The 20,432-nt window shown below is 55.7% G+C and overlaps 9 protein-coding genes across 9 annotated transcripts; 6 read left to right on the forward strand and 3 right to left on the reverse strand.

The window, feature by feature from the left end:
- Positions 1 to 174: 174 nt before the first annotated feature.
- Positions 175 to 1,669, forward strand: B0H64DRAFT_168293 (Squalene/phytoene synthase). The gene is made up of 2 exons (XM_062798718.1): positions 175 to 441; positions 501 to 1,669. Exons 1-2 carry the CDS (start codon positions 305 to 307, stop codon positions 1,474 to 1,476), a joined length of 1,113 nt encoding a protein of 370 aa, XP_062659852.1. The 5' UTR covers positions 175 to 304; the 3' UTR covers positions 1,477 to 1,669.
- Positions 1,670 to 4,228: 2,559 nt separating this feature from the next.
- Positions 4,229 to 5,652, forward strand: B0H64DRAFT_321664 (uncharacterized protein; the record flags this gene model as incomplete). Its single annotated transcript, XM_062800530.1, has 2 exons — positions 4,229 to 4,622; positions 4,682 to 5,652. The coding sequence occupies 2 exons, from the start codon at positions 4,229 to 4,231 to the stop codon at positions 5,650 to 5,652; spliced, it is 1,365 nt and encodes a 454-aa protein (XP_062659853.1).
- Positions 5,653 to 6,210: 558 nt separating this feature from the next.
- B0H64DRAFT_398006 (GTP-binding protein 1-like protein) lies at positions 6,211 to 8,191 on the forward strand. Its single transcript, XM_062803918.1, has one exon. It carries the CDS (start codon positions 6,529 to 6,531, stop codon positions 8,143 to 8,145), a length of 1,617 nt encoding a protein of 538 aa, XP_062659854.1. The 5' UTR covers positions 6,211 to 6,528; the 3' UTR covers positions 8,146 to 8,191.
- Positions 8,192 to 9,119: 928 nt separating this feature from the next.
- B0H64DRAFT_442660 (uncharacterized protein) lies at positions 9,120 to 9,631 on the reverse strand (the record flags this gene model as incomplete). The annotated part of the gene is made up of 4 exons (XM_062806660.1): positions 9,120 to 9,163; positions 9,226 to 9,262; positions 9,339 to 9,425; positions 9,509 to 9,631. 4 exons carry the CDS (start codon positions 9,629 to 9,631, stop codon positions 9,120 to 9,122), a joined length of 291 nt encoding a protein of 96 aa, XP_062659855.1.
- A 412-nt stretch (positions 9,632 to 10,043) lies between these two features.
- On the reverse strand, positions 10,044 to 11,501 carry B0H64DRAFT_168321 (putative deacetylase LmbE-like domain-containing protein). The gene is made up of 2 exons (XM_062798719.1): positions 10,865 to 11,501; positions 10,044 to 10,797 (listed from the first exon to the last, which is right to left on the reverse strand). Exons 1-2 carry the CDS (start codon positions 11,085 to 11,087, stop codon positions 10,151 to 10,153), a joined length of 870 nt encoding a protein of 289 aa, XP_062659856.1. The 5' UTR covers positions 11,088 to 11,501; the 3' UTR covers positions 10,044 to 10,150.
- A 1-nt stretch (position 11,502) lies between these two features.
- Positions 11,503 to 12,995, forward strand: B0H64DRAFT_168360 (uncharacterized protein). Its single transcript, XM_062798720.1, has 2 exons — positions 11,503 to 12,334; positions 12,410 to 12,995. Exons 1-2 carry the CDS (start codon positions 11,959 to 11,961, stop codon positions 12,709 to 12,711), a joined length of 678 nt encoding a protein of 225 aa, XP_062659857.1. The 5' UTR covers positions 11,503 to 11,958; the 3' UTR covers positions 12,712 to 12,995.
- Positions 12,996 to 14,263, forward strand: B0H64DRAFT_168400 (uncharacterized protein). Its single transcript, XM_062798722.1, has one exon. It carries the CDS (start codon positions 13,280 to 13,282, stop codon positions 14,051 to 14,053), a length of 774 nt encoding a protein of 257 aa, XP_062659858.1. The 5' UTR covers positions 12,996 to 13,279; the 3' UTR covers positions 14,054 to 14,263.
- A 71-nt stretch (positions 14,264 to 14,334) lies between these two features.
- Positions 14,335 to 15,608, reverse strand: B0H64DRAFT_398017 (Alpha/Beta hydrolase protein). The gene is made up of 2 exons (XM_062803919.1): positions 14,751 to 15,608; positions 14,335 to 14,684 (listed from the first exon to the last, which is right to left on the reverse strand). Exons 1-2 carry the CDS (start codon positions 15,510 to 15,512, stop codon positions 14,475 to 14,477), a joined length of 972 nt encoding a protein of 323 aa, XP_062659859.1. The 5' UTR covers positions 15,513 to 15,608; the 3' UTR covers positions 14,335 to 14,474.
- Positions 15,609 to 16,044: 436 nt separating this feature from the next.
- B0H64DRAFT_168365 (uncharacterized protein) lies at positions 16,045 to 17,367 on the forward strand. The gene is made up of 2 exons (XM_062798721.1): positions 16,045 to 16,146; positions 16,214 to 17,367. Exons 1-2 carry the CDS (start codon positions 16,126 to 16,128, stop codon positions 17,252 to 17,254), a joined length of 1,062 nt encoding a protein of 353 aa, XP_062659860.1. The 5' UTR covers positions 16,045 to 16,125; the 3' UTR covers positions 17,255 to 17,367.
- The last annotated feature ends 3,065 nt before the right edge of the window (positions 17,368 to 20,432 follow it).

The following is a 20,432-nucleotide window of genomic DNA, read 5'->3' on the forward strand; positions in this document are numbered from 1 at the left end:
TTGATACGTGGGTGTCATCGGGCAAGGCGGCATAGGAGGGCGGTTGTACTGCGGTTGAGTGGACGTTGGTGCTTGTCCCAGGAGACGCGACGGGTTAGGGTAGCGCGAACTTTGGCGTCGCGGCCATCAGGTGACCGCGCGACGCAAGCAATGAATTCAAGACTTTCGTGGATCCACAAATCCGACCAGAGCCCTGCTCTGATTGGCATTGCATCACTTTGCTCGCCACGGTTTGTTGAACTTGAGGGTGTGTCAGCCAGTACGGAATTAAAGATGGGGTTATCAAGTTAAAGGTTCACCTCCCATGTATTCAACCCGAGCCGTCGGAAACGGCCTCAAGCAGGCACCTCGCAGAGCCCGTCAGTTTCGACGTGGCCTCGCAACAAGTGCAGAAGCGCCGGATGTGGCTCAAGCACGCAAATACTGTCTGAACCAGCTCAGGTCTGCACCCTCGCCATTATGCTTTGACAGGTTTGAACATGCAACTAATGAGCTCTTAGACATGGCGACTATGAGGCATATCTCATTCGGCACTTTATCCCCCGCTCGGCCCAGGATGCTTACGATGCCCTCCGGACGCTGAACCTCGAGCTAGCCCGCCTGCCCGAGACGGTGTCAAATCCGGCAATAGGCCGTTTCCGGGTGCAGTTCTGGCGAGACTCCATCAACAGCACCTTCGCCGGCAACCCGCCGCGGGAGCCCATTTCGATACTGCTGCATAGCGCTATTACGAGGCTCACAGCACGGATGGGTGCTAACAGCGCAAGCTCTCTCAAGTTCTGGCTTTTGCGGTTGATCAACACGCGGGAGAGACACATGGAAAACAAGCCTTTCACTAGCTTGACAGCATTGGAAGACTACGCCGAGAATACGTATGCCACGCTGATGTATATGACGCTTGCGGCGATGCCCCTGCAGTCGGTGCACATGGATCACCTGGCAAGCCACATTGGCAAGGCATATGGCATCGCCGCGTCACTACGCGGTATCCCAATCCTCGCCGCGCCTTCACAGCCCATACAAGGCCCATCGGGCTCCAATGTGGGGAGCACTCGGAGCCCTGCGCTACTGATCCCGCTCGATGTCATGGCCGGGGTGGGCCTAAAAGAGGAGGATGTTTTCCGCCGTGGGCCAAACGCCGAAGGGTTACAGGATGCTGTCTTCCAGGTTGCTACCCGAGCCAATGACCACCTAATCACGGCGCGGGAAATGCTCAAAAACTTGCAAGCTGGACATGGACCTGGGCACGACTATGAACACCAAGAGGAGCCAGAGCATGCACATTCCGGTGCGGTACATGGCGGCGAGGACACGAAGTTGGACATCCAGCGTGGGTTCAGTGTGTTGTTGGAGGCAGTCGCAGCTGGAGACTATCTTCAGCGTTTAGAGAGAGCTAATTTCGACCCTTTCAAGGTTAGGAGTAGCTGGAAGCTTCCCTGGGGACTTTGGAAGTCGTTAAAGCGACACGAAATATAACAGGCCGCCTTGTTTGGCAACATCTTTCACGCAGCTGTAACTAGGTTGATCATCCTACCTCCCGTCCTTACCTATCCTTACCTTGGGCACGCTGCCGCCAACGCTGTTCGCGCTTACTGTGGTGCGCGCAAGAGCACATGAGGTTAAACTCGGATTCATGGCGAACCCACTCGCCACCAGCAACGCCTTGGCTACTCCACCGAGAATGAGCGCAAAAACAAACTCAAATCCGACAAACTCTTTCGAGAGCTAGCTCCGGTGAGAAACACACTGTCGGCAGGGCTGAACGAGCAGCCCTAGAGCCGCCCCTAACCGGCCAGGAAAGGTTTTTTCGCTCTGAAACAAAGACTTTGCTCCGAGGCTCCTCCACTCCGGGTCCGATGCGACGGAAATAACTCGCGGATGGCGGCCGGGCTCCACCATTGTGTGTTATTTGTGTTCCTACTGTGTAACTTTACAAGTTGGTACATTCGACAGATCAACCGAGAACAGTTCGTTCTTTGTCGCCTCTTGCTCCTGGGGAGTATTCTACGCAGATAGAACTTGGTACTCAGCAGGGGCATTCGTACATGTGTGGACCGAGAAACTGGTTTTCCTCAGTTGTCGGGGTGTTCACATTTATTCCAGGGGCGTCGTGATTCTCGGGCCGGGTTATGGCGGAGATGCCGCATCGGACTCGGCCCGGTGACTCATCCGAGATCGGCGAGATTTAGCGCAACGACAGCGGCCGGGTCCGCACGAGCGCCGGGGATTTTGGTCACCGTTCACGGATCAACGAAAAGTATGTACCTGGGCGGCTGTCTGCGATGGCAGCGGCATGGTGAGTGAAAGTGGAGCCTGGGCCAACGCCCTGGATGTGAGGCGAGAGCAGCTGTTGTCAGTGCAGTGTTCGATGCTGACGCGGGTCGTTAGCCAATGAGGGCCAACAAGGCGTCATTTCAGGAAGTCTTGGGCACATGAGGCCTTGCAGAACGGCTCGCGGTGACTGAGCCCGAGAAAACACCATCTCCGAGGAATACCAGACGGGCAACGTCACGAGATGAACGGCTAAGCATTCAATTTCTGGGGTATTTTGACAGCCTGGAATATCCAATGTAACTAAATCGAAGCACGACCTTCGCGATCACAGGAATGACCAACGAAAACGATGACCATACGAATAAGGCTGTCGGTACGAAGTGGGTTCCCAATTCCGAGACACAATGAGTTACAAGTCATAACTCAACGAAGCAGCTGCGCTCACTTGCGATTTGTTTTTTGACAACTCTGAACCTCGCCATCTCACAGTCAGGGCGAAGACGCGAACCTCGTCTCGGATTAACAGCCCCGCGAATGTCACTGCAGCACTCAGGTAGTAGTCATCAAAAGAAAATTTTCCGCCCCGTTTCCTCGTTTTCCTTCCTTTCCCTCCACCAGGTGACCTGGCTCGAAAAAAGTTGGTCGCAGCCAGCGTTCCAGGCGCCACGGGCCCATGTGCCTTGTGACCTCCCAGTGGCTTGGCGCCCGACGGATCGATCCCTTGTTGAGCTTTACTGTGGGTCGATGATGGGATCTAGGCCCTTCGGGCGAGGACATGCAAGAGCTGCACGTCAGTCCACGGGCAACGGGTGTTCAAGTAGTTAATGTAATTCGTACCAAGTTCTGCTTGGAATTGAAAGTGAACCCCCGAGGTCCAGGTCAGTAAAATTCAGCCGTAGGCTCAGGTTATTGCGTATGTACCTGGGTAGCTGCTTGCCGAACACAACTCACGACAAATGTGGCTGGTAACTTCTAAACTCAATTGCAAGTTTCCTCGAATTGTGGGACAAAAATTCTTGAGCCGGTACCCGGATGTCAAGCTGCAGTGCAGCTGTTTTTACATGGGGAGCAGTTTCCGCCAGGGAGGCGGCGAAGGGGACCCTCGTGGGATTTGTCCGTACAGTGCGCTTTCAAGCAGAAAGCTCGGCCAGCGGGGCTTCGGGGTGGGTCCTTGCGCCATACTCCCGGCCTCAAAGCCGGCCTCCTTACATATAATTACCTGATGGAAACTTGAACTCTGCATGCTCGCTGGAGAAATATATATATACAGTCTGGTTTGCAATTTACCTTCCAGCTTCTGCCTTGATTCGCGGTTCTTATTTCCACACGTTCAATTCGCTGTTCGTGCACCAGCCTAGTCTACACGGACACCAACTTGTCACCACAACTCGTGCTCTCTCAGAGCCAGCAAGTGCATTCGCCCTCGGCCTCGGCCTTATATCTGACCATCTCGTCCGCTTTCCGGGGTTTACACAAACTTCCAGACATATTGTTGTTTTTATAAAACCCCCATCTCAGCCCACGACCGTTCCTTGGGTCTGACGACAACCGCACACATACTTCTGAGCTGTAAATGATGGTGCTGTGGTGTCGGGAGCGTTGAGTTCGTTCCCCACTTACACGAGTGCACCAAGCTTTGCGCTGCATCATTGTGGCGCGGCCAGGCGATCCGATCAGTCTTAGCCCGCTATTTCCCCGCCATCACCGGCAGGGAACGTCTCGTCAAGACAAGATGCCGCACCGAGTTGTGGACTTCTTCCGGTCGTCAACACATTCAATCGAAGCCCAAGTTTCGAATCTATCCAAAAAGCAGGCTCCGGGTGCCCGGCGGAGGCGATACTCTCCAAGCAGAGTATCCAAGGGCTCTGCGAGCTCCGGACGGGCATCCTCGGCGTTGGTCGGCGGAGGTAACTCGGACAACGCTCCTGCGCCGCCGTATTCCCCGCGCGTCAAGATGGCCGATTCGCGGACAAGCAGCTTTTCCTCGGCTTCACGCAAGGAACATGACGATCACCACCAACACCACCGACTCTCGTTTCCCGGCATGCACTTCGGCCGCTCAACCAAAGAGCCACCCAGCTTTTCCCCGGCAGCGCTCTATTGGAAGCTCGAGTCGCCGCCTCTTGTCATGTATGGCGACCACCAAACCAGCAGTGGTACGCTGCTCTCGGGGCAGCTGTTTCTGAATGTCAAGGAAGAGGACCTGGAGGTTGCGTCGCTGGATGCCACCCTCAGCATCCGCGTTACCCAAAAGAGGCCGTTTGCGAACCACTGCGTTGACTGTACAACGCAGCGTACGGAGCTGAAGCGGTGGGAATTACTTCAACATCCGCTAGTTATGGCCAAAGGTACGTCTTAACACCCCCGATTGCCTACCGAGCTTTGAGACTCACGACAGCAATCACAGGCGAACACTCATTCCCCTTCTCCGTGTTGCTAGAAGGGCATCTTCCGTCCAGCATGGAAGGCCCATTGGTCTCGATTTCGTACGAGTTCAAGGCCGAGGCTGTCCCCAGAGCTGATCTCAGCCCGCTGGCGCCCATCAAGTTCGAAAAGACAGTCGACGTCAGGCGCAGCCTCCCGACTTCCGAGGCGCCGCACCACTCTGTCCGCGTCTTCCCTCCGACGAATATCAAGGCCAGCGCATACTATCCCCACGTGATCCACCCAATCGGCAGCTACGTTCTCGCGCTCCGCCTGGATGGCATCGCAAAACTAAACACGAAGGTCAACACGATCGAATACTGGAAGTTGAAGAAGCTCACATGGAAGCTTGAAGAGACGACAAGAACGATTGCACCGGCCTGTGAGCGGCACAGCCCGAGGCTGGGCGGGGCTGCAGAGGAGCAGCAGAGCAAGAAAGGCGTCATTCGCTCGGAGAGCCGCATCATCGGGGAGAAGACGCTTTTCTCGGGATGGAAGAGCAACTACACAAACGCCACAGACAGCCTTGTCGAGCTTGAGCTGGACTACAGCTTGGCAAAGAATGCCAAATACGCGTGTGACAGCAAGAGCCGTGACGGGACCGAGGTGACTCATCAACTGGTGGTCGAGATGGTGGTATCACAGGAATGGGCCCCTATCAACAGGCCATCTCTTGTGACACACACGGGCGTTGGGCGCATCTTGCGGATGCATTTTGGCACCATCCTCACGGAGCGGGCAGGGATCGGGATCAGCTGGGACAATGAGGCGCCTCCCATTTACCAAGATGTGCCTCCCAGCCCCCCTGCTTATTCCCAGGAGACCATCTTCGCCGAACATTCGATCGCGGAGTTGATGACGCCACTCGACGGTGCCCATGGGGGCGGGCTGTCACGTAGTTCCACCGACGTGGCTACCGCTGGCGGTTCAGGAGCAGGCGCTAGAGGGGCGTGAAGAATGCTGTCTCGCTGTTGCGCAAGGGCGAACACTGACACTTCGCGTTTCTGCAAGTGGATCAAGTATATATTCAGTGCCTACAGTGGGGACGGCACGTAAGAAGTCGCGAGGTGGGCTGGTTTTTCAGGAGTTTGGCTTGCGCGAAGATACCCATTGAAGATCTATTTCGAATTCTTCGGCTCTTACATTGTTTTGGATGGAAGGTTAGCAAAAAATCAAGTGGCCTGGGCGGGGATGGAGGCGTTGGGATATTGAATGCGATTCACCTAATAGTTAGTTACCTAGTTACACGGTTTGCCCGGGGCTTTCGGGCTGCACCTCGATACTTGAAGTTTTGATTGCCAGGAATTCAGGTTGTCCATATAACTCAGGGACATGCCCCTTCTCCAGCAATTTTACGCTTCCCCAGACCCAGACACCCAGTCTCGCAAGTGTTGCCAACAGTGGCACTGACCAGTGTCCCCATGCAAGTTCAGGGAAATGTGACTCGTCGAGCTTTCAGGTCCCCTTGCCTTATTTTGCGGGGTAACAACGTGGGGTCCTCGCCTTGTGGGGCAGAGTTATCTGGTCAAGGTTTATCGATAAGTGGCGTTGGCCTGAGAGCTGGCCGATGACTCTCAAGGGCTTCGACTCAGCCGGTGAACCAAGTCACAGAGAAGATCCTATAAAGCGCCCAGATCTAGCATGATTCTACCTCCTTTCTCTTCTTTCATATCTAGATTATTCACCGCAAACAAAAGTTTCCTGGGATTCCATCCTTACGCACAACCGTTTGCATTAACTTGGTCGATGATCTAGTGAAGTCATCGTTTGCTTCCACGACCTCACTCCGGATTCTTCTCCTCCCTGGAGTCAGACTAAACGAATGCGACAATGACTAGCAAACCCGCAAAACAACTACCGCACGAGAGGCGGAAAGGTGAGGCCGCGTTAAGCGACTTTGCCGAGTACGTCGAGAAGCAGCAGGCGCTCCGCTACCCAAGCTCCAAGCAAGCGCAAACAACGGCGGCGGCCGCGGCAGCAGCAACGAAGAGTGGCCAAGGCGAGGTTGAGCACCACGAGGAGCTTGATGACATACTCAGCAGCTTGGATCTCTCTGACCCGACCCCCCGTGTGAGGTTACGAGAGCTCCTGCTCTCCCCTGACGGTGACGCCGAGGCTCTCCAACGATTAGCCGACGTCCTGAAAGAACGGCTATTGGAGGGCCATGGAGAGACCGTTTTCGACGTTGGCTTTGAGAACAGTGGCGAAGGCATGAAGTTATCGCGAGAGGAGTGGGACGCGGCACACAGGCGGTTAGCGGAGGCGGCCAAGAAGCTCGGAGCCGACACTCAACTACTATTAACGAAAAACGTGGGCGGTGATCTTGATGGGGCGCCGACCAAAGATGGAGACTGCAGCGGGAAGGTCATGATTCGCCAGGCGCCGGACACGGTCGAGGAGGTCATCGAGACGAGGATAGCTGTTGTTGGGAATGTCGACGCCGGCAAAAGCTCCATGCTTGGTGTTCTTGTTAAGGGCGACCTGGATGACGGCCGTGGCAAGGCACGAGTCAACCTTTTCCGACACAAACATGAGATCGAGACGGGGCGGACGTCGTCCGTCGGTATGGAGATTATGGGGTTTGACACAACTGGTCAAGTTGTCGTCTCGGACACACCGGGACGCAAGTTGTCCTGGGAGGAGATCGGCAAGCGCAGCGCCAAAGTCATCACTTTCACCGACTTGGCGGGCCACGAACGCTATCTCCGTACCACGGTGTTCGGGCTTTTATCTAGCAGCCCGAATTACTGCCTGCTCATGGTTGCGGCCAACAACGGCCTCATTGGCATGAGCAAAGAGCACCTCGGCATCGCACTTGCCCTAAACGTGCCAGTCATGGTGGTCATCACCAAAATCGACATTTGCCCGCCTCAGATCCTGGAGCAGACCATCACACAAATAACACGAATCCTGAAGAGCCCCGGGGCAAGGAAAATACCCATCTTCATCAAGAACCATGAAGAGTGCATCAACACGGCCACCCAGTTTGTGAGCCAGCGGATATGCCCCATCTTCCAGGTGTCAAACGTGACAGGTGAGAACCTTGATTTGGTCCGGTCGTTCCTCAACATCCTCCCGCACCACGGCCGCTATGATGCCGACGCCGCTTTCGAGTTCCATATCAACGACACCTTCAGCGTCCCTCACGTCGGGACGGTAGTCTCTGGTATTGTCAAGTCTGGCGTGATACACGCCGGAGACGACGTCCAGATCGGGCCGGATTCACTGGGCCGCTTCACGCAGACCTCGATTCGCTCCATCGAGAGGAAAAGGATAGGCGTGCCCGCGGCATCGGCTGGCCAGTCGGCCTCGTTTGCTCTCAGGAGGATCCGGAGGAAAGACGTACGCAAAGGGATGGTAGTGCTGTCTAAATCGGATGGAGCCCCCCCTAAGGTGTACCGCGAGTTTGTGGCCGAAGGTACTTCTGCTAGTCCCCGTATCGCGTAGCATGTCGCATGCTGACCCCCTTTAGTGCTCATATTGTCACACGCAACGACCATCAAGACCAAATACCAAGCGATGCTGCACGTCGGGCCGGTTTCCCAGACCTGCGCCATCATCGACGTTGACCGCCCCTTCATTCGAACGGGAGACCGGGCTACTGTTGCCTTCCGGTTCGTGCAGCGGCCCGAGTACCTAGCGCCCGGTGACCGACTCCTCTTCCGAGAGGGGAGAACGAAGGGTCTCGGGATTGTTAAGAGCGTCGGATACGATCCTTCCAACCCGCTCATGCCGGGACAGCCGGAGGGCGGGGTTAGCAACGAGCAGCAGGGCCCCGAGGCCGACGCTGAGGGGGTTGGGGCTGTTAAGGAGGCCCCCGATGTTAAGGCTGAGTGAGGTATGACGCAGCACGGTATAATTGCTGGGCCTCGAACCACGGCTCTTCTACACCGTTGAGCAGGTCCAGGGGTGTTGATTCTCACAGCAAATTGGCTATTAGAGCATCATTTGTTTTCGGTGGCCTGGGATTTCTTGACCCCCAAACCATGTAGCAAACGGCGTTTTGTGGTTAAATCTTCTTTTTATTTGGTCCCTACTTTGCCCCGCAAGACAGCGGGCATGGCGCTACAAGACCCCGAGGCATGATAACAGATAAATCTTGATTCGGGTTCTTTCACTATGAATGCTTTGAGCCTTGTCTTGAATTCCAGTAATGGCGTAAACAGAAGATATGTCGTGACGATAGTCGATCGAGAGCAGCCGCCATATCGGCCGGCCTATGTTGCTCTCTTGCCTGGCTTGCGTCCGGGGTAAGTCGAGGTTGACGGCTATCGTTCTGCCATGGGGTATCCGTCCCTCGTCATGCCTGCATCAACGGCACCGTTCCGCACCCGCCCCCACACCGGCGAAAAGTGCGGACTTGGTCTTCAACGCGCGCTGAGAGCGTGGTGCTCCCATACTATCGAGAACCCCCGAGCCGATTAAAATGACCGTGCTTGGGGGGATATGAGGACCACACTATCTCCTGGTCACATTGTTAGCCGGGCTACGTAATTTTAAATTATGGGTGTGCTCCTCGGGACGAACCTCTTACGAAGAGCATCTCGGATTTCTTGCTCACAGTCTGCGCCGGGATGTGTGAGTAATGACGGCGAGGACTCCATTTTGAGGCTTCAATATTGAGCAATAGCTTGACTTACCTTGACGTCCTCTTCGTCCTCCTCATCAACGACGTAGATGGTCTCCTCGACATCCCCGAGCACAAGATTGCAATGGCTGTCATAAGCCTAAGAGGTGAAGAAGGTGTGTGTGTTAGTCGGAGCTTGCGCCGGGGTCGGGCGAAAAAAGGTGGGGCGAAGTGGCTGCTCACATGAAGGCGGCCCTTGAGCTCTCGGTCCCCTCTAAGCTTCACGCAAACCACTTCGTCGAGCAACAGGCGCACAAGGTCGAGTGGCTCCGACACCGCACTGCCTTCATCCCTGACTTCGGCCATGGCGGGATGTAGTAAATCGCACTTGTGACGTTGGCGGGTATTGTTGATTTAGGCGCGCTGGTGTGGTCTGCCTCAAAATATCGGGTAATGCGCGACGTCAAAGGGCGGTCGTGGAGGGATGGCGGGCTTGTGGTTTTCCAGCAACGGGGGCACAGGCCACTGAAGGCGCAGGCATGGTGGGAGGCAGATTGTGCCCCATGTCCCCGCCTGCCCGATGGAGCAGTACCGTCGCTCAGTCGTTGTGCACGCGAGCCCCACCTCATCAAGTTGGCAAAGAGAACCGACGAACCAGCAGCATGTCGCATACGAAAACCAGACGCGTTCTTCACTCAACATAAGCGCTTTGGCACCTACGTACAACGAGCATGCATTCCCGGAAGTAGACGGAGTTCATCGGTACCATAACGGAGCGGAGTTTTGCATTCAGGGTCAGTGTAAGACATTTACATGTGTTCCAATGCCCAACGAAGCGAAACCCCGCAGGGTATGCGAATGAGGGACGGTTCTTGGTCTTGACTTTTAAGGCCGACCCTTGATCTTCTCCAGCCTCAGGTCGTTGATAAACATATACCTACTTAGGGAGATCCAGCCGTACCGAAACCAGACCATCTGGCTCTTGTGCGCTGAAACCATGGCTCTCCATGCGGTCGTGATGCCACCGTACCCCAGGAGGCTGCTGAGAAAGACGAGTCCGCCAGGGCGCTTTTTGTCCTTCTTGTCAGCGCCGATGGCCCAGCTAGCGAGAGTGGTCAACACGTCCAAAAACCCAATGTATTTCCGCCCCAATGACACCGTTGTGAGGGTGTAGAGGTCGACGGGTGGCTTCCAGCCGGGCTTGCCGGCCACCAGCTCCGCGATGAAAGTCTTGGCTCCGTGGTATAAGGAGATATGGTTCGGGTGGCCGGAGACGCCGCCGGCGTCGAACGTTACGAGCACGTCAATGGCGGCGGCCGGGGCCGTGTCGCTGTTCCGCGATCGGGCGATATTGGGCGCGAAGGCCGAGCAGAGCAGGGCCGAGATGTCGCCGCTGTCCCACTTTGCCGTCATGCTATCGGGGAATTCGGGCTTGTCAACGACAAAGACGTCGTCCGCCGAGCGCAGCCCGAGGATCAGGCCCGACTTGGCGAGTTCTTGCTTCCGTGTCTCGCCGAGGCCATCCGCGTTGCCTATCATGAGATCGTTTCTCGTCAGCGGCAGGTAGTGCAAGGGGGTGGAAAAGGGGTCGACGCGTACCACTGCTCAGACAGAGGATCTTGACGTGGTTTCCCGTGTCTGGCCTGGCAAGCGCCATGACGGTAGGCGAAAAGAACATGGCCTCGTCATCAGGGTGCGCAATAAGGAGACAAACGCGTTTGTTGCGCACGGCCGGGAAGCGCTCCGAGACCACGGAAGTGGTGTAGACGTACAGTGACGGGAGCACGACGGCTAGCACGCCGACGGTTACGGGCCAGTCCATCGTGCCCCTACTCAAGTAGATTGGCGAGAATATTGATCCAGTTGGCCAATTAATGCGGCCACACAAGTCGCTTCGAAATGGCTGTTGGCTGGACTCGGCAACGCGGTCGGAAAGAAAAGCGTAGACAGAACGCGCCCCAAGAACTCGGCGCTCTGCAGCGCTAGGAAGGGAGGGGCACGCGAGTGGAGTAGAGTACAGCCAACCGGACCTGTGGCAAGAGGCTCGAGTTCAAGGAGCGGAACGTTCGACGATTTTATGTAGAAGAACAGAACCCAGTTCAACGACGGCTTGCTTGCTCGTGCATAAATTGTTACCAAGTAGAGGCGGTGAGAGGTCTGTCGCATGTGGGGAGGTGGCCGAGAACGGGGTTTTGAATGGCCTGTGACCTTGCGTTGGGAGGGCCCCCTGACTCGCGGGGTCCGAAGTCCATGTGACACGACCTGAGGGGCTCCGGTTTCAACTGCCGATTTGCAAACAAATGGTCTGCTGGGGGCCCGTTCCCTTCATGGAAACAAAAATGAACTGGCAATCAACTCCTTGCTTCATTTATTGGGCATTTTGGGGTCTCTCGCAGTTCAGTGCCTCGCTGCTTCGTAGTATGTTGAAGGCGATCGATCGGGTACCGTATTTAGGTAGGTATGGATGCAAGGGATAGGTGTCGTGGTCCGTACGTGCGTACCTTCCACGTTACAGCCCGACACCCGACGTTCTGAACTGCAAAGACAGGGGTGGTCCAGCAGACCCCTGTTTAGTAAATTGCGGCCTCTCGACCAACCGTCGCGTGCCACTGCCATCACTCCCGTCGCGCCTTTTCGTCCCGTTTCCCCAACTGATTGATACGAAAATCCCGTGGCTACCCGAGCTCGCTACAATGGCAAGAAGGCGCAGAGAACGATCCCCGTCCAACGTCAAACTGAAACAACCCGACCGGTCGGGTCCGTCAGAGAAGACGTTGCTACAGCTCGCCGAGGAGAGGGGGTTGTTCGATCAGGCAAAAAAAAGGGAGGACGAAATCGAGAAGGAAGCTACTCCAGTTCCCATCCCACGCCCAGCGAAAAATGAGGAGGAAGATGACGACGAGGAGGCTGGGTTGCCGCCTACCGTTGAGCGTGTACTCGAGACGGTGCTGTGGTCTGTGAGCCTGGCCATGCTGCACTTCACCCTCGACGTCCTCGTCCAGCATCAATATTCGGTCGACAGCATAGTATGGCCGAAGGTTTGGACGAGATTTATGCAAGCGTTATTAGGTGAGGCCGTCCGTTGCTGTGATGCTGCGTTTATCCCCGGGCCACAATGCTAACGTAATTTCTGTCGTCCCCCAGTCTTCGGTCTGCTCATCTACGCCCTTCATCCGCATCCCGCAAACCATGGGTTGGTTCCCGGCCTGCCTCCGCGGTACCAGTCGGCCCTTCGGCAAGTCATATTCTTCACCGCGAGCGTCTTTGCCGGCTGCTACCTGATTCACATCACCAATGCATTCGGTTATATGGCTGTTATGAAACAAGCGCCGCCAATCGGTTGCCTTTGGGTGTGGTCTGTCATTGAACTGGATCTTCCTTGGGCTATGCTCAGTCTTTCGGGCGCAGGGGCGTTTCTTTGGCAGAAGGGATACAGTATTAGATAGGGTTGACGCGAGTGCTGGCTTTCGATCCGCAAATGCCGTCCCTTGAGCTAGCTCTGCGAAGCACCTACCATCGTTCGTGCTCTATGAGAGGTTCAGTTTTTTCTCTGTTGGGTCACATCATTCTTCCTTCCGGACCTGCTTTCCCTGGCGGCAAGCTCCTTTTCTCTGGGACTCACCTGCGACTGCCAGTAGCGCCCCTACCTCGCGCCTTCTTCAGTTAATATGGTACGGCAACCGACGGCACAATTGGCAACTGGAAATGTCTGAAATGTTTCGGGCCGGATGGCAGGTTCACTTTTGGGTGCGCCTACTCCCGAGGAAGTCAACGAAAGACTGAAAGGGCTGGCCAGCCTAGCACCTTCCTATGTGACAGGTTACCGGTCCGTCGATCCCTCCTCTTGGTCGGATAGAGCGTCCAGGCTGGTTCAAACTGGCGTCCTCGGCACCCAAATCTCTCCTACACACTTTTCCGCAGCTCACTAAGGTAGCATCTTCAAGTCGGCGCCGATCACATCATCTGACGCGCCTCGTTCTATTCAATATCTAAAACATCCGTCGAAGCCTCACCATGATTGTCACAAAGCTCAGCACTTTACTTTCGATAGGGCTGTTCCTCTCGAGAGGACATGCCGCGACTGCATCGACTGCCAACCTGACGACACGAGCTATTCCCAGTGGTGCCATCATCGAACACTGCACGGTCCCCGGTGTCGTGGCACTCACTTTCGACGACGGCCCGTTTATCTACACCAGTCACATTCTGGACCTTCTGGACGAGTACGGCGCCAAAGCCACTTTCTTTATCAACGGCGAGAACTGGTCCCGCGGTGTCGGAGACTCCTCGACGCCTTGGCCGGATATCTTAAGGCGTATGGATCTCTCGGGTCATCAGATCGGCTCCCACACATGGTCGCACGCCGATCTCTCGTCTGCCGATTCTCCTCTGCGAGAGTTCCAGGTGTACGAGCTCGAAAAGACCCTTTTTTCCGTCCTCGGCAAAGCCCCCACCTACCTTCGGCCGCCCTATGCTTCTTGTTCGGCCGATTGCCTGCAGGAAACGGAGCGGATGAGATTGCACGTGGTCAACTTCGATGTTGATCCCAAGGACTATCTACATAACGACCCGAACGACATCGCGTCCGCCATGGAGAATTTCTCGAGAGCTTTGGATGAGCGCCGGTGGGGTGATTCGTTCCTGGTACTCAGCCACGACTCGCTCCAGAATACGGCGGAGTTCCTCGTCCCCCACATGCTCATGGAGATAAAGCAGCGCGGATACAGGGCTGTCACGGTTGGGGAATGTCTCGGCGACCCTGCTGAGAATTGGTACTGGTATCTATAAACGGGTGATGAGTCTCTGTTGGGGAAGAATGCGTTGTTGCAGGCCAGAAATGTGGCGACAGCGGGTTTCTAGGAGTACGAGTCCAGGGAGCTTCGACATCGTGAGCGTTTGGTCGCCCCGACTGCTAATTGGCTTCGGGCTGGGGGTCTCGACGGTGGAACACAGCCTAGCTTCCGTATGGGGAGCGCGCGGGACGGACTGTTGAACATGCCATTTGGTTTTCCATGCCGACTCCATCCGTAATATTCTTAGGTTCGGTTGGTAGAGCACATAACGTAATGTGTATTTCTTTCTGCACTGTCCTCTGCCATCTGGTCTGTCACGTCCTCTCTCTCTTCCCGCTCCGATATAGCGCCGTTCCCGACTCCAGAGGTCTGCCCCTAGACCTTTTCGTAGACGTGTCCAGGGCGGCGGCTTTAAACTATTGTCCACGATTCCGCAGCTCGTTTAAAATGCCGTCGATCTTACCCGCTACAAAGGCCGGGTCGTCCTTTTGAATGAAGTGGCCGCAACCCTTTGCAATCTTGACGTCACTCGTCACCTGCACGAGGCGAGTCAAGCCCTCATTATACGTACCCCAGGCCGGGTTCATATACGTGTTGATGATAGCCTTGGGTACAGCTAGTGGGCCCTATGTCGCCGTTTTTGGTGTCAGTAGACCGCCATAAAACACCAAGTTCCCGTCGTTAAAGCTTGCCTTCTCGCACTGGTCCGCAAACTCATCCCAGTCATGCCCCACCACCGTCAAGAGCGGAGGATCGCCCCCGGGGGCGTTGGGTAGGGCGGGTTCGCTCGCATGCGGCAGGAGCTCCCTGAGGTTTCTCCGGTCTAAACGCTCCGAATTCGGCACCGTCGGGTGGAAGAACTCGCGGAACTTGTCCCGCGCATGTCGCAACCCCTCGGCCGTGACGCCCTCCGCCAGCTGGCTTTCATCAAAGTCGGGCTCGGCCGGGTCGGGGAACACGGAAACGAAATCTGTGTTGGCCATCATCGAGTCTAGGAAGAGGTACGCCCCCACACGGCCTGGGTGCTCGGCCGCGTAGAGGCGGGCGAGAGGACATCCGATGGAGTTGCAGACCAGAATTATGCGAAGGTCTTCGACCTGGCGGTGGAGCTCATCCTGGGAAACCTGGATGAGAAGCTGATGGAGGTCAGCGATGGCGGCACGAGCATCGTGTCCGTAAGGCGAGTCCTGGATGTCAAACGGGTCCGAGTCTGATTTCCCTTGGCCGTACCGATCATAGCAGAGTAGAGCAGGCGTCGGCTGGTTGGAATCGCTGCGGAGTTTGGAGAGATGCTCGACTGTTTCAAACCAGCCGGCGCGAGGGAGTACAAGGCCGTTCAGAAATACAACCAGGGTGTCAGATAACTGTCTCTCGTCCTGCGGCTGGTGGTGGGCGATTGATACATGGAGGGGGGCACCAGGCTTGGTTTTCAATGTGATGTTTCTGTCCTCCATCTTAAAGCGCAATGGAAGAGAGAGGGTTCCGGCAGGCAGTTTTCCAGATGGTGGATTGTTTAGTGTTCAATTTGTACATACAGTTTACAGTTATACAGGAGGAGTTGAGGAGCGTGATGACGTGAGATCTGCGGAGCCGTCAAAACCCGAGAACCGACAGCTTGCTGCGGGAATGGACATGAGGACCAAAGGAGTGGTAGCATCTCAATTACCCCGTTTATCGCAATACACATATAGGCCGTTCCCAACATGTATTCCACGATGACTCGGCATCCTGACCCAACCCGATGCTGCCACCCGGCAGAACCATCTCGCTGGCGGCATGTTGCAGCCCAAGCAATGAACAATGTTTGGTTAGGTGCTATTAGTGGGCTTCCCTTCCTAGAACGGATCAAGCAGATTCTGGTTGGTAATTCGCGGGCATTCCATTGGCTCGCCGTGACTCAGTAAGACTCACCCCAGCCCAGCACGTAAAACTGAAAAGGTACCTTATTTGATAACGGGATTTCTTCTCGTTCGTTCCTCGTGGCTCTTCTTCCACCGCCACTTGACACATCCCGCCGAGCAAAGCCCAATCTACCCCAAGTGCTGCAAAGTACGACAAGGCGGAAAAATGACGATGAAAATAACAGCCGTGAGTCTGCAATATTCTCCCTAATAGAGAGTCTCTATGAAACAACAGCAGCTAACACATCGATCAGCTCTCTGTATATCCCATCAAGGGCCTGCGCGGGATCGTTCTCCAGTCAGCCCAGATTGGGCCGCTGGGAATAAAGCATGACCGAAGTTTTATGTTGTACGAGGTGCATCCGACGACGGGGGAGCTGAAGAAGATCCAACTGGATTCACATCCGCGCTGTGCCCTGTTCGAACAGCACATCACTCCCAGGCCTCAAGACGGGGCTGCTTCTCTTGCCGTGCGGTACCTCGGCAGCACGCTGCAGGGTTCCGAAGCCACCGAAGATGACAGTACAATCGAGCTCCCACTCGAGCCGGACATGTCCTCCCTTGAAAAGACTGACGTGGTTCTGCACGGCAGCCCGGCGTCAGCCTACCGCATGGGTGACTCATACGACACCTGGTTCAGCCAGCACTTCGGCGTCTCCGCCATGCTGGTTTACCTTGGCGACGGACGGCGAGCTGTTCTGGGTCAAACGCTCCCACCGAAACCCGCCCAAGAACAACAACAACCGCAGGGGTGGATGTCTTCCCTGACCTCTTACGTCACCGGGGCCCAGGGGTCAGGCAGCGGCTCGGGTCCATGGCTGTCCTTCAGCGACGTGGCGCCCTTGATGGTCGCATCTGAAACATCCTTGCAGGATGTCAAGGACCGTCTTCTCAACGGCCAACCAGTGGAGATGTACAAATTCCGACCCAACATCGTCGTGGATGGCGCGGGTGAGGATGCATGGGCAGAAGACTTCTGGGCCGAGATCGCCATAGGGCCCAGCGGAAACTCGGAGAAGAGTGCACTTCAGTTGACGGGCAACTGCGTGAGATGTCTCAGCTTGAACGTTGATTACCAGACGGGGAAGCCGGCCGAAGGGGAACTTGGCAACGTCCTAAAGAGACTCATGAAGGACAGGAGGGTCGATACGGGGTCCAAGTGGTCACCTGTGTTTGGCCGGTATGCCTTTCTGGACGGCCGCCACACCGAAGGCATTACCGTGTCAGTAGGTGACAGCGTTGAGGTCACTCGGCGCAACACGGAACGGACCGTCTGGGACTGGCCGGGCATGTAATACCCCAGGTAGATAAAGCCCTGGATCTCAAGCTCTACGCTATTTTTCGGTTTGGCATCAAAAGCTTCAACACGCACATGGCGCTAGGGACATCAACTATACCCAATACATTGTTAATTTGGATTATATTCGCCCAACGGCCTGAAGTACGTCGTGTGTACGCAGTAGATCTCTACTAGCTAATGTGCGGAACCGCAACCCTGGCTACGGTATTCTCCGTCCGCAGCTTCTGCTCGCTTTTATGATGTAGATTGGATATAACCCATAGTTACAGCCGTCGATAAAGTCTTTCAAACTCAAGCTATGAAGGCTTAAACATAATCCCGTATCAATCAATAATAACCCATCCACTGCCAGAACCGTTCGGATACGAGGAGGTTACGTTGAATGGAGCTAGGGGACACAATTAGCCCGCCGAACCCTGAGCGGAAGTCCAGATTCAGCGTTTGGTCTCCAGACGGGAGGCTTAAGCGGCAGAGTGGCAATAGGGGGCGTGTCTAACCCCTGGGAGAGCTGCAAATCAGATGCTGCCTTCCGAGCTTCCTTGCAAGCCTTTTCGGTCCGGAGTCCGGGTGAAGAGATCTTTAGCAGCTTTCCTCCAATGAGCGAGCCAATGTCCCTTGCCACACCTACACCGACCGAACGCCCGGAGTTGGGGCCATGGGCGCGAAAAACAGGGTTTTATTTTCAACTATCTCCCAGGCCAGTGTTGATATATCGACGGATAAGCGGGACCGGCTTCGCGAGTTGGAAAGCCCGGACACCATGGGCCTGGCGGGTAAGGGGTAAGAACCGGGTATTGTGTATTGTGGCTGAGGTGTTTTATGATGGGTTAAGGCCAGAAAATGCTGCGAATAGGAGGGAAAGCGGTGCTCTGAATTTGCCACCGGGGGGGGGGGGGAAACCGACATGCTTTAGCTAGCTGGAGGTTCGGTTTTTCTTTTGCCCCTGATCGGCAACGCGTTTGTGATTTACGTATCGGGGATCACACAGTTTCTAAAAGAACCGGTGTGTATGTACATCAGCACGCCAGCATGTTAGCTACGTGAATGTTCGCGGGGAATAGAACTTGGTCCATTTCCTTGGAAAACAATATCCACGTATGGACTGCACCGTGGGACTGATCGCCCGGGCACCTTCGGGTACCTGGTCCGAATCCCCGTGGACCGGGCCGGACGGACTCGACATGAACATGTAAGACTGTGCTGCCAGTTACAAAATGTATCTGTACGGAGTACTGTGTGTGGCATAGCTTCGGCCCCAGCAGGGAAATAGTACTCGCTACCCCCGTGCATCGACTAGTTGGGGTATTCACCATAATTGTTCCAGTGTATCAAAAACATCGGCGGATGGCGGCTAGCTGTAGTCATTCATATCGCGAGCGAGTCGATGGCCACCTGTTGTGTGTTGCGAATAGTGAATAGATTGCATGCCCTCGGTGCAGAGTCGCTCCAGAGCACGGCCAATTGGAAGACAAGGAAACGGAGCATGGCTTCATGGTGTTGTTACCCCATTGGCCTTGTGGCGGGAGGGTGGGTGACGTCTGACGTTTCACCAATGGTGGGTAGAGTGCCGCGTTAACGTTCTGCAAGACTGCAGGTGTCGCCAATCGCTGCTGGTGCCTTGAATGCCCGATTAGCCAGTGGATGGGAGGGGGGACAGAACAGTTTGTTTCACCCCACTAGCTACAGCCCGCGAGACTGGAGATTTGGCCCTGGGTCACAAAAACCATGAAGGCATCGTATAAGTTGTGAGATATGCCGTCCTTGCTAGGCTTCTCGGCTTGGCTTACCGGCCGGATTCGAAGCTGGGGTAGCATGCCGAGCCGAATACATGTGAATGGTATAGCGAATGCTTCGACTCCTGATGAGAAGCAACACCCTTGATCATTTCGGTGGCGTCGTCGCCCAGAACTGGTGGGACGGGCTGCCGGATCCGAGACTCCCGCCCGCTGTCTCGGAGGCGGCTACCACACAATACCACGTACCAGTCCTCTTGAAGGACCTCTGATTCATATGCGGGATGTCCCTATGCAGCATAACCCGCCTTTACTGGTACTCCCCACTTAGATTGCGTGCAGCGGCCGGAAATTGCACGCACCTCTCTGCACGAACAGATCACGGGACACCCTTTTACTGCTGGTTTCGTCGAAGGCTCTGCCGTGAGGGCTGGCCGGTCAGGGAGCATCAGGCCCCATATCGCGGCTCTCCGAACCACGGCTTGCGGTGCTGTTGCCAACATGATGGATTGGAAACGGAATCGAGCTGGTTGATCAGTGGGTAGGCCAAAATCAGTCCCGTCCGTCCCTGCCGTAGACAGACAGCAACCAGCCTGCCGAACCCGATCACCATTACTTGCGGCCCGGGAGTGCCATTTTGGATCTGGCCGTGGGTTCGCGGGTGTTCAATCCCACATGGTGGTGGACAGGGGCCGGAGGGTGAAGGAAGCCTGGGACGACGTTGTCCCGAAGATGATTCGTCCCGGCCGACGGGTTGCTCCGCTTCTCCAAGAGTTGCTCTCGGGCAGCTGGAGTTGGAGGTTGGAGAAAGTCAAGGGGCCGGACAGGGATTAGACAGGGGCCAGAAAAAGGCGGCTGGTGGCTCATGCTCAAGCTCCTGGGAAAGTTGTTCAGGGAGGGCTGACTATGTACACAGTATGTACAAGTAGTAACTGTCTTCTTGGCCGTTAACCCGCTCCTCCGAGCAAAGTCACCCGCCGCGGAGGCCCCCCTTTTGCCTTTTTGTTCCCGTGGAGTTGCTGGTGAGGGAATTTGGGGTTGGAGTGGGAGGGTCGGTAGCGTTGGAATGGTTTTGATGCTGGTGTCGCAGATACGCGAGAAGGGCCCGATCCCGCTGGCGGCAGGGAGCTGGCGAATCCGAGACACGGCAGTGACACGGGCTTGCATCGTCTGCTGCAAGCCTGGACACCCCCCTAGCCATGCGCCTGACCGTTTCCTGTGAGGAGCCAAGTCGGGCTTTCACCCCGGTTCCAGAGCTCAGAGTGTTCCGGGACGGAGAATGCGTGGGTTTCTCGTTTTGTCCTACCCACCTCGCTTTTTGGACGAAGTCGAAACGCAATCTGGATCAAGTGGGAACCACGGCAGCGTTCTCGGGATGGTGGAACGGTCTTTTATCGTCATTGACACGTGTGGGCTGCGAGATTGATTTGGAGCCTTTGG

This window comes from Chaetomium fimeti, assembly GCF_033439085.1.
Source record: "Chaetomium fimeti strain CBS 168.71 chromosome Unknown B0H64scaffold_4, whole genome shotgun sequence".
NCBI lineage: Eukaryota > Fungi > Ascomycota > Sordariomycetes > Sordariales > Chaetomiaceae > Chaetomium > Chaetomium fimeti.

Excerpts from the sequence above, each read along its gene's own strand:
- B0H64DRAFT_168400 (XM_062798722.1), top strand. The coding sequence starts at position 13,280 with ATGATTGTCACAAAGCTCAGCACTTTACTTTCGATAGGGCTGTTCCTC.
- B0H64DRAFT_168360 (XM_062798720.1), top strand. The coding sequence starts at position 11,959 with ATGGCAAGAAGGCGCAGAGAACGATCCCCGTCCAACGTCAAACTGAAA. Across the intron at positions 12,335-12,409 it reads ATTTATGCAAGCGTTATTAG|TCTTCGGTCTGCTCATCTAC; the intron begins GTGAGGCCGTCC and ends GTCGTCCCCCAG.
- B0H64DRAFT_168365 (XM_062798721.1), top strand. The coding sequence starts at position 16,126 with ATGACGATGAAAATAACAGCC. Across the intron at positions 16,147-16,213 it reads TGACGATGAAAATAACAGCC|CTCTCTGTATATCCCATCAA; the intron begins GTGAGTCTGCAA and ends CACATCGATCAG.
- B0H64DRAFT_168321 (XM_062798719.1), bottom strand. The coding sequence starts at position 11,087 with ATGGACTGGCCCGTAACCGTCGGCGTGCTAGCCGTCGTGCTCCCGTCA. Across the intron at positions 10,798-10,864 it reads GATCCTCTGTCTGAGCAGTG|GCAACGCGGATGGCCTCGGC; the intron begins GTACGCGTCGAC and ends ATCTCATGATAG.
- B0H64DRAFT_398006 (XM_062803918.1), top strand. The coding sequence starts at position 6,529 with ATGACTAGCAAACCCGCAAAACAACTACCGCACGAGAGGCGGAAAGGT.
- B0H64DRAFT_398017 (XM_062803919.1), bottom strand. The coding sequence starts at position 15,512 with ATGGAGGACAGAAACATCACATTGAAAACCAAGCCTGGTGCCCCCCTC. Across the intron at positions 14,685-14,750 it reads TTGCGGACCAGTGCGAGAAG|GGCCCACTAGCTGTACCCAA; the intron begins GCAAGCTTTAAC and ends ACGGCGACATAG.
- B0H64DRAFT_168293 (XM_062798718.1), top strand. The coding sequence starts at position 305 with ATGTATTCAACCCGAGCCGTCGGAAACGGCCTCAAGCAGGCACCTCGC. Across the intron at positions 442-500 it reads TACTGTCTGAACCAGCTCAG|ACATGGCGACTATGAGGCAT; the intron begins GTCTGCACCCTC and ends ATGAGCTCTTAG.